At 37.9% G+C, this 11241-nt stretch overlaps 1 protein-coding gene across 8 annotated transcripts in view; it reads right to left on the reverse strand.

Moving 5' to 3' along the window:
* Positions 1 to 9434: 9434 nt before the first annotated feature.
* LOC139408269 (transcription factor 4-like) overlaps positions 9435 to 11241 on the reverse strand; it is a 397078-nt gene continuing 395271 nt past the window's right edge. For 5 of the 8 annotated variants that reach the window (XM_071151957.1, XM_071151961.1, XM_071151958.1 and 2 more), the window contains one exon: positions 9435 to 9968. In XM_071151957.1, coding sequence (XP_071008058.1) covers positions 9920 to 9968 — 49 coding nt within the window. In that variant the 3' untranslated portion in view covers positions 9435 to 9919. The remainder of the gene's footprint in view (positions 9969 to 11241) is intronic. The other 3 variants (XM_071151962.1, XM_071151960.1, XM_071151963.1) reach the window with 2 other exon arrangements.

Raw genomic sequence — 11241 nt, forward strand, 5'->3', positions numbered from 1 at the left:
TGATCTGTAGTGAGTTTCACTGTGTTAATCTGTAGTGAGATTCACTGTGTTAATCTGTAGTGAGTTTCACTGTGTTAATCTGTAGTGAGTTTCACTGTGTTAATCTGTAGTGAGTTTCACTGTGTTAATCTGTAGTGAGATTCACTGTGTTAATCTGTAGTGAGTTTCACTGTGTTAATCTGTAGTGAGTTTCACTGTGTTAATCTGTAGTGAGTTTCACTGTGTTAATCTGTAGTGAGATTCACTGTGTTAATCTGTATTGAGTTTAACTGTGTTAATCTGTAGTGAGTTTCACTGTGTTAATCTGTAGTGAGTTTCACTGTGTTAATCTGTAGTGAGTTTCACTGTGTTAATCTGTAGTGAGTTTCACTGTGTTAATCTGTAGTGAGATTCACTGTGTTAATCTGTAGTGAGTTTCACTGTGTTAATCTGTAGTGAGTTTCACTGTGTTAATCTGTAGTGAGTTTCACTGTGTTAATCTGTAGTGAGTTTCACTGTGTTCATCTGTAGTGAGTTTCACTGTGTTCATCTGTAGTGAGTTTCACTGTGTTAATCTGTAGTGAGTTTCCCTGTGTTAATCTGTAGTGAGTTTCACTGTGTTAATCTGTAGTGAGTTTCACTGTGTTAATCTGTAGTGAGTTTCACTGTGTTAATCTGTAGTGAGTTTCACTGTGTTAATCTGTAGTGAGTTTCACTGTGTTGATCTGTAGTGAGTTTCACTGTGTTCATCTGTAGTGAGTTTCACTGTGTTAATCTGTAGTGAGTTTCACTGTGTTAATCTGTAGTGAGTTTCACTGTGTTAATCTGTAGTGAGTTTCGCTGTGTTAATCTGTAGTGAGTTTCACTGTGTTAATCTGTAGTGAGTTACACTGTGTTAATCTGTAGTGAGTTTCACTGTGTTAATCTGTACTGAGTTTAACTGTGTTAATCTGTACTGAGTTTAACTGTGTTAATCTGTACTGAGTTTAACTGTGTTAATCTGTAGTGAGTTTCACTGTGTTAATCTGTAGTGAGTTTCACTGTGTTAATCTGTACTGAGTTTAACTGTGTTAATCTGTACTGAGTTTAACTGTGTTAATCTGTAGTGAGTTTCACTGTGTTAATCTGTAGTGAGTTTCACTGTGTTAATCTGTACTGAGTTTCACTGTGTTAATCTGTAGTGAGTTTCACTGTGTTAATCTGTACTGAGTTTAACTGTGTTAATCTGTACTGAGTTTCACTGTGTTAATCTGTAGTGAGTTTCACTGTGTTAATCTGTAGTGAGTTTCGCTGTGTTAATCTGTAGTGAGTTTCACTGTGTTCATCTGTAGTGAGTTTCACTGTGTTAATCTGTAGTGAGTTTCACTGTGTTAATCTGTAGTGAGTTTCACTGTGTTAATCTGTAGTGAGTTTCGCTGTGTTAATCTGTAGTGAGTTTAACTGTGTTAATCTGTACTGAGTTTAACTGTGTTAATCTGTAGTGAGTTCCACGGTGTTAATCTGTAGTGAGTTTCACTGTGTTAATCTGTAGTGAGTTTCACTGTGTTAATCTGTACTGAGTTTCACTGTGTTAATCTGTACTGAGTTTAACTGTGTTAATCTGTACTGAGTTTAACTGTGTTAATCTGTACTGAGTTTAACTGTGTTAATCTGTACTGAGTTTAACTGTGTTAATCTGTACTGAGTTTAACTGTGTTAATCTGTAGTGAGTTTCACTGTGTTAATCTGTAGTGAGTTTAACCGTGTTAATCTGTACTGAGTTTAACTGTGTTAATCTGTACTGAGTTTAACTGTGTTAATCTGTACTGAGTTTAACTGTGTTAATCTGTACTGAGTTTAACTGTGTTAATCTGTAGTGAGTTTAACTGTGTTAATCTGTACTGAGTTTAACTGTGTTAATCTGTAGTGAGTTTAACTGTGTTAATCTGTAGTGAGTTTAACTGTGTTAATCTGTAGTGAGTTTCACTGTGTTAATCTGTAGTGAGTTTAACTGTGTTAATCTGTACTGAGTTTAACTGTGTTAATCTGTACTGAGTTTAACTGTGTTAATCTGTACTGAGTTTAACTGTGTTAATCTGTACTGAGTTTAACTGTGTTAATCTGTAGTGAGTTTAACTGTGTTAATCTGTACTGAGTTTAACTGTGTTAATCTGTACTGAGTTTAACTGTGTTAATCTGTACTGAGTTTAACTGTGTTAATCTGTACTGAGTTTAACTGTGTTAATCTGTAGTGAGTTTAACTGTGTTAATCTGTACTGAGTTTAACTGTGTTAATCTGTACTGAGTTTAACTGTGTTAGGGCTCTATTCAATCCGCATCACGGGTGTTCAATTTTACACCGTGATTCAAATATAAAGACAATGTTTTAGCAGAGACTGCATTCACGGTAAATGGGGCGGCAGATAGCCTAGTGGGGGCGGCAGATAGCCTAGTGGTTAGAGCGTTGGGCCAGTAACCGAAAGGTTGCCAGATTGAATCCCCGAGCTGACAAGGTAAAAATCTGTTGTTCTGCCCCTGAACAAGGCAGTTAACCCGCTGTTCCTAGGCCGTCATTGTAAATAAGAATTTGTTCTTAACTGACTCGCCTAGTTAAATAAAAATAAAACTGTCCATTGGTCTGCTCAACTGAAAATTACTTTTACATGCATTTATATTTTATACATTTTTTACTTTTACCCCTTTTTCTCCCCAATTTCGTGATATCCAATTGGTAGTTACAGTCTTGTCCCATCGATGTAACTCCCCTACGGACTCGGGAGAGGCGAAGGTCAAGAGCCATGTGTCCTCAGAAACACGACCCTGCCAAGCAGCACTACCTCTTGACATGTCATGAATGGTTCCGTAACGCTTCAGCTTTACAGATTGAATAGAGGCCTGTCTGTAGTCAGCTTCAGCTTTACAGATTGAATAGAGGCCTGTCTGTAGTCAGCTTCAGCTTTACAGATTGAATAGAGGCCTGTCTGTAGTCAGTTTCAGCTTTACAGATCGAATAGAGGCCTGTCTGTAGTCAGTTTCAGCTTTACAGATTGAATAGAGGCCTGTCTGTAGTCAGTTTCAGCTTTACAGATTGAATAGAGGCCTGTCTGTAGTCAGTTTCAGCTTTACAGATCGAATAGAGGCCTGTCTGTAGTCAGTTTCAGCTTTACAGATCGAATAGAGGCCTGTCTGTAGTCAGTTTCAGCTTTACAGATTGAATAGAGGCCTGTCTGTAGTCAGTTTCAGCTTTACAGATCGAATAGAGGCCTGTCTGTAGTCAGTTTCAGCTTTACAGATCGAATAGAGGCCTGTCTGTAGTCAGTTTCACTGTGTGAGTCTGTCGTCTAAATGTGAAATCAAACATGATCGAAGACAGGAAGAGAGTAACTAAACCATATGAAGAGAGTTACTAAACCATATGAAGAGAGTAACTAAACCATATGAAGAGAGTAACTAAACCATATGAAGAGAGTTACTAAACCATATGAAGAGAGTAACTAAACCATATGAAGAGAGAGTAACTAAACCATAGGAAGAGAGAGTAACTAAACCATATGAAGAGAGTAACTAAAGCATAGGAAGAGAGAGTAACTAAACCATAGGAAGAGAGTAACTAAACCATATGAAGAGAGTAACTAAACCATATGAAGAGAGTAACTAAACAATAGGAAGAGAGAGTAACTAAACAATAGGAAGAGAGAGCAACTAAACCATAGGAAGAGAGAGTAACTAAACCATAGGAAGAGAGTAACTAAACCATATGAAGAGAGTAACTAAACCATAGGAAGAGAGAGTAACTAAACCATAGGAAGAGAGAGTAACTAAACCATACGTAACTTGATTGATTGACATGTGTCACCATTCATGGTGTCTAGATGCTAGACTGAAGAAATCCCTTTCATCAATCAACCTTCCAAACTTAAAGTGAACTATAAAGTATACATTAACTCTTAAAGTGTGATTACTCTTATCATTGCTCGACAAGTAGTTTTCTTTCTGAGGGCTGAGTATAATGATTATCTAGTCAGGTTAAACTTTTGATCCAGACTTAAATCTGTTTAACTTTGTGGTTTGTATCATATGAAAAAATTCGATGGAAATGTCATCACCAGGAAGTGACACCACCAGGAAGTGACATCACCAGGAAGTGACACCACCAGGAAATGGCATCATCACCTTTGATCTGGGTCGGAAAAAAATGTCTGGTAGTGGATGTTAAATAGCAACCATCGTTACAAAGCAAAGATGACCCTATGATTGTTGACTTTATTATTTTTCATTTTTTTTTTCTTTAAATTTTACCCCCAAAAAATGTGGAAGGGTTTCTGCTAAATCAGTCACACACACAGCCATGTGAGTACATATCCAGTCTGTCTGGGACTTGTTTTCAGTCTATAGTTAACCAATGTCTGCTTCGGGACTGTAGAATTCAAACAGACAATAGAGAACATAATGCATAAGGGAACGCCCTAATACAGAGGGTTGAGTGACTATATACTATTCTCTTCGTTGAAAGACAATTATCGCCAAATATAAATAGAAAAAAAAACAAAAAAAACATTGGCCCTTTACTTTTGTTCTCGTAGCTCAATAATTCTCATTTCATAACGAGCAAGATTTTGAATTTAAAGTCTCTCTTTGTTTAGGACATTTCCCGATGCATTCAACAATTATTTTTATTATTATTTATCCTATATATGATCACCCAGGAGAACGAATGACAAGTGCTGATGTAACTGATATTATTATGGCAATGAATGGTCAGAATAGTAATGCTGTAAATGATACACAGCACATGGGTTCAATCACTGAAAAGAAGAAGACCGCATGATACGTACGTGACACGTATGTACGTACAACCAGGAAAAGAAAACTAAATACGTGTTGCCTTTTTCTGTAAACACAAAAGGGATAATAACAACACAGTTACTGCAATCATTGATATTTTTTTTACGTCAATTACATCTTACAAGATAAAAAAAATATTAGCGCTTATAACGACAAGATCCAATCTAATAAAACGTATTTATCCTAGGTCCGATTCAAATAGCTGGAATTAGCTGGAAAAACACTGGTGCTATTTAAATAGCTGGAATTAGCTGGAAAAACACTGGTCCTATTTAAATAGCTGGAATTAGCTGGAAAAACACTGGTCCTATTCAAATAGCTGGAATTAGCTGGAAAAACACTGGTCCTATTTAAATAGCTGGAATTAGCTGGAAAAACACTGGTCCTATTTAAATAGCTGGAATTAGCTGTAAAACACTGGGAAATTCTAAACTGAAACGGCCTAGTTTAACTTCATGGGGAGATAGCTAGATTGCAAAAAATCGGCAATTTACAATTCTATGTTCACGTCTAATTTTCAGATGCTAGGGGCTCGTTTTGGTTTTTGGACAATCAAACGTTTAATTACCTGACAAAGTACGATTTCTAGCTAAGGGGCCAAACTGTGACTCTGACCCATACATGCTTAGCACCACTTGAATACAGCTAGAATATACAGTATTTCCCTGCAGACGAGAGTTCTGCTGTCTATCAACGAGTCATCGTGGTGCAACACTGAGACAGCGCATAAAGATGGGTGAGTTGAATACTAAACCATGACACACGTACTGTTTAATTGCCGTTCATTTTTTTTAATTAATATTGGCACCTGGCTAGAATGACCAGGCACATTACAAGCAGAATACAACTGATCAAATCAACTCAATCATTTCCCACTCTCAGCTATTCGTCACCCCCCCCCACCCCCACCCCCACCCCCACCAAAGGGACATGACCCCTGTGTGCTATAACTACTTACACATTTTCTTAAAAAATACAATGAAAAATGGCAATGAGCATGAAAATAATATTATATACCTTTTTGGTTTCCAATTACCCCCCCCCCCCCCCCCCCCAATCCCATTCTTCAAAAAAAAAATCCCGGAAATATAAAACAAACCTTTTTTGGGGAAAAAAACTGAAAATGATACTGAAGCTTTTGACCTCACTACAATTTCAATGTGACACGTTTTCAACACACACCGAATTTTACTTTTTTTTTCTTTTAACAAAAAAAAAAAAAACTGATACAATGTATTATCTAAACACAAAATGACAACAGTCTACATGTAAAAATATAACTTTTACATACACAATTTCAAAATAATGGTACGTTTGCATCTGTTGCGTACAATTTACAAATGTCTGTGTGTTTTCTTTGACAGCTGAATAGCAATGAGTGGAGGATGATGGGGAACTCCTGTCCCTTTTGTCCAGTCAGGGGTGCCATAGTCAGTCATTGTGATGTCACGGGCACAGCAGAACAAGTCGTGTCTCTTTAACACTTGAGATGCCTCTTCAAACCTTCATATCTCATTAACACTGAGATGCCTCTTCAAACTTAACCACCCATCTCTAAGAAAATAATTAATCTGACCCAAAACAACCGTTCCTTTGAAAACTGGCACCTTCCTTATTTATATATTGTATATATTTTTACATTTATATATATTGATTTTCAAATAGATTATTTTCCAGTTTCAGTGCCTTGTGTTGATTGGATAACATAAACCACTTTTAAAAACAGCTGCTGTCCAATTTTCATAGGGCAGCAAGTCGTGGTTTAGTATTTTTTTCATCGACACAGAAACCAGAACAGACAAAGAATAAGAGAAAGATTAAAAAAGAGAAAAAGTTCTGTTTTACACATACAACCACACACTGGCACTGAAGACTACAGGGGCTCATGGACAAGCCGATATCGATAAAAAGCTGATAGCTATAATACAACGCTCAAAAACAGACATGTCGTTCACAATGGAAACAGGCTGCAACTTGGAATAGAGGAAGGGGTGCTGAAACTCGGGGTGCTGGGGCCGCCAGGGGGCTCAACTGACTAAAACAAGGTCCGTTCAGGGACACGCCTTCTAATTACATATAAGCATACAGTACAATTAAATACAGTTTATCCCAAAATACTTTTTTTTTCTTTTTACTGTTTTTTAAATTCCCAGGTCAGAAAAAACCTGACTGCATAGACCTAATAACTAACAGTTCCCTAAGCTTGAATCCTAAAAAGTTCAGATAACGTCCGTTTCCTCCTCATCGCATTTGAATGATATGAACTCTGAAAGGCACATTGGTAGAAGTTAATGTTAAAATTGCATTTCTGGGGTCTTGGGGTGGTTTTAGGGGTCAGGAAGGGAGATCTACGGGAACAGAGGGGGATGTGAAGTGCTAGTCCGGGGTTTAAAATCAGGTAAATCATACAAGGTGATGGACTGCTCAGATTCTGGGATATACAGTACACCCCCCTCTGGCTGTGCCTTTCCATTGCAGCGTCATTATCAGGAAGTGACATCACCTGGGAGAGACCTTGACCTTTGACTTGGGTCTCAGAAAATGGTTGAGAGACTTTGCTCTATTCTGACCTGGTCTGGGACTCTGTGTGACAGACAGACACAGAAAGGAGACATATCTCTCTCTCCCCCTTTATTTTATCTCCTTCCTTCCTTCCTTCCTTCCTTCCTTCCTTCCTTCCTTCCTTCCTTCATCTGCCTTGTAACATGAAGTAAGGAAGAGTAACACTACCAACGGCCATGCCCTCTAATCACAAGGTTCCATTTGGTCACGCAAAGGAGTGGCCAATGAAAACACATTTCAATCTGAATCAGGACGTTTGCTGGTTTCGAGTGGCTAGAAGATGTTTTCCCTCCATCTTCTCTAGCAGTGTTGGGGGTAACGAGTAACGAGTTAGAATACTCAAATAACTTTTTTTTGTGGTAATGAGAAACTTAACGTATTCGTTTTTCAATTTAAGAAATCAGATACTTAAAGTTACTTTTTCAAATAAGCGAATCGTTACTTTGAAATATTATTTCCCTTGACAAATTATAATATGAAAATCTCTTCCCCATAAATTCACGCTCTTCTTGTTTCTTCAAGAACAGTGTGGCATGAAGCTATCAGGATGGCAGAGCCACCAGCCTTTACCACGTGAAAGTATTCACATGATTAAGAATTGGTAAAAGAAAAGGAAAACAACATAATAATAATAAAACGCAAACTGTGCCTCGAGGCTAAGCGCCTGTCAACTTCACATATCAAGAAGCACATTCAGGCCAAGCGCAGCTCCACAAGACCGGTGGAAAAGGACCCAAGACATCCGATTGCTGTTGATGCTGAGGAAGATTGCGCTTCTTGCTTCCAAAACAGCAACATCTAGATTTACGTTTTGTTTAAACCCGAGAAAACTAAATCAACATGTATGCGTCTTTGACGATTGTAAGTAATTCCTTTGATTGCACGCCATTTATTTCAATGCATTATGTTTTACGGATTTCTCTGACAGTTGCATTCGCGAATTGCAGTTTACTCTTATTAAAATGTTCACGTCAACATTTCAAGTCGGGCTTGTTGTAACTTAATAGTCTTTATTATTATCTTGCTTTAATATGTCTATTTCGTTTAAAAAAAAGCTGCCTAAAATGTTGGTTTTGATTTATGGTGCCTTGGATTTATCAAGATAGAATTTAATTGTGATGCAACACTTTTTTGCTGTTGTTGTATTTATCAAACATTTCGATAGTTTTAATATGGAATTTCGTTAGAACACTTGGACATTGTCCATAAATCAAAACCAACATTTCGGCAGCTTTAAAGAAACGAAATAGACATATCAAAGCCATAAAATAAAGGCTATTAATTAGTAGGCTTTCATATCTTATTTTATCTTTCCTTATTATCATAATGTGTATACGTTTTTCCTTCTTCACGCATTTTTTTTTGTGTGGAACAGTTACAACAACCAATTAATAATGCGATTTAAAAAATAAAAACATTTTTTATTGCAAAATACACGGTTCAATTTAGTAAAACAACTGAAACAGCTATCATGGTAATCAATCTGACAGAGATCTCGGTCTGGAGCGCTCCCATGACGTCGGATGAAATCATTGTAGCACCGATTAGTAAATAGGCAAGCCACTCTCTACTGGGCGTAACAACGACCAACACGCGCAATACATTTTCAGAGAGTTTTCTGGGGTTTGGTAACGCAAAAGTAATGTAACGACTAAAAGAGTTACTTTCCACAGTAAGTAACGATGTAACCTAACGCGTTACTTTCCACAGCAAGTAACGTTGTAAACTAACGCGTTACTTTCCACAGTAAGTAACGGCGTAATGTAACGTGTTACTTTTTAATGCCAGTAACGCGGTAACCTAACGAGTTACTTTCTACAGTAAGTAACGCGTAATGTAACGAGTTACTTTTAAAAGTAACATTCCCCAACACTGCTTCCTAGTATACAGCCAACTTAGAGCCCAAAACACAAAGTGTTATATTAAAATGTATCTGTTCTGTTTTTCGATTAGAAGTACACATTTTTTATTTTTTTATAATTATTGCATGTTTTAAAAAATTGATTGAAATTCTACATAATCTCAACTTTTTTTTTTATACCCCCCCCACCCCCCCCAGACTGACTGATTGATTTTCCATATATATCTATTTAACTTTAAACATCAAGGTGGAGTTCAGGCACGACTGCAAGAGTTTCCACAGTGTGGAGAAGATTGCCATTCAGTTGAGACAGCAGCTGAGTCCTGCAACATTGTTCATGTGTTAGAAATAGCCCCCCCCCCCCATCATCACGTAGTTGCATCAACTTTTTTTTTTTTTTTGTGATTTTTTGTATATTTTTCTTTAACATATATAATATCATTTTTTTTGTGTTTTTTTTTTGAGGGGGGGGGGAAATGCTGAAAATACGAAACAATATAATAAGAAAACATATCTTGTAGTATCTGTTATGTTTTCATAGCCAATATACATTTGCAGTTCGTTCATTTCTACAGAAGACAGAAGACAGGTGGTCCTGGGAAAAAAAAACATTGGTCAGATCAGGTTGGTCAGATAGATCGTTGATTGACGTGATCGGTTGATTTGATTGGTTCAGGAAATAGGAGAATGTTGTCAAAGGAAGTGGTCGCTCATCATCTTGATGAACTCTGGGAGCTTGGACCTATAGGAGGAAAGAAGGGGTTAGAGACAGCTGTGGGACACTGTACTCACCTGTTACCTGGACTCACTTGTTACCTGGACAAACAAACCAACAGACACACATACAGACAGACACACAAACACGCACAACTGAGAAGGTACTATAGGTACAACTTTGAGATGGACACCCTAGGCCCTAAAAATAACCTTCACAGGCCCTAAAAATACCCTTCTCAGGCCCTAAAAATAACCTTCACAGGCCCTAAAAAGAACCTTATCAGGCCCTAAAAATAACCTTCACAGGCCCAAAAGTCTGTGCCTTCCACATAATAAGATAAAGGTGTGAGACCTACCTCCTTACTGTGTACCTCCTTACTGTGTACCTCCTTACTATGTACCTCCTTACTGTGTACCTCCTTACTGTGTACATCCTTACTGTGTACCTCCTTACTATGTACCTCCTTACTGTGTACCTCCTTACTGTGTACCTCTATACTGTGTACCTCCTTACTGTGTACCTCCTTTACTGTGTACCTCCTTACTCTCTACCTCCTTACTGTGTACCTCTATACTCTCTACCTCCTTACTGTGTACCTCCTTACTCTCTACCTCCTTACTGTGTACCTCCTTACTCTCTACCTCCTTACTGTGTACCTCCTTACTCTCTACCTCCTTACTGTGTACCTCCTTACTCTCTACCTCCTTACTGTGTACCTCCTTACTGTGTACCTCTATACTGTGTACCTCCTTACTGTGTACCTCTATACTGTGTATCTCCTTACTGTGTACCTCTTTACTCTCTACCTCTTTACTATGTACCTCCTTACTGTGTACCTCCTTACTGTGTACCTCCTTACTATGTACCTCTTTACTCTCTACCTCTTTACTATGTACCTCCTTACTGTGTACCTCTATACTGTGTACCTCCTTACTGTGTACCTCTTTACTCTCTACCTCTTTAGAGTGTACCTCTATACTGTGTACCTCTTTACTCTCTACCTCCTTACTGTGTACCTGTGTTACACACCTGCTATTTGAACAGGTTCACCTTATCGAGAAAACAAATAAATTTCCAACTTTCAGGTACCTCACTTCGAGGTATTGTACTCAATATCTCTACGATTATGGAGATAGCCAGCATTCTTCACATCCCCTCCTATCTCTTTTACGGATAACACTTAGTTAACGAACTACCACCATCAGGTGTGAAACGATCGGATCAAATCAATACAGCACATCAGTCAAAACCACACGTTTAAGTTTCACACAATGAGTTAACGCGAGTCAACTACACA

This window comes from Oncorhynchus clarkii, chromosome 5 (genome assembly GCF_045791955.1).
Source record: "Oncorhynchus clarkii lewisi isolate Uvic-CL-2024 chromosome 5, UVic_Ocla_1.0, whole genome shotgun sequence".
NCBI classification, from domain to species: domain Eukaryota; kingdom Metazoa; phylum Chordata; class Actinopteri; order Salmoniformes; family Salmonidae; genus Oncorhynchus; species Oncorhynchus clarkii.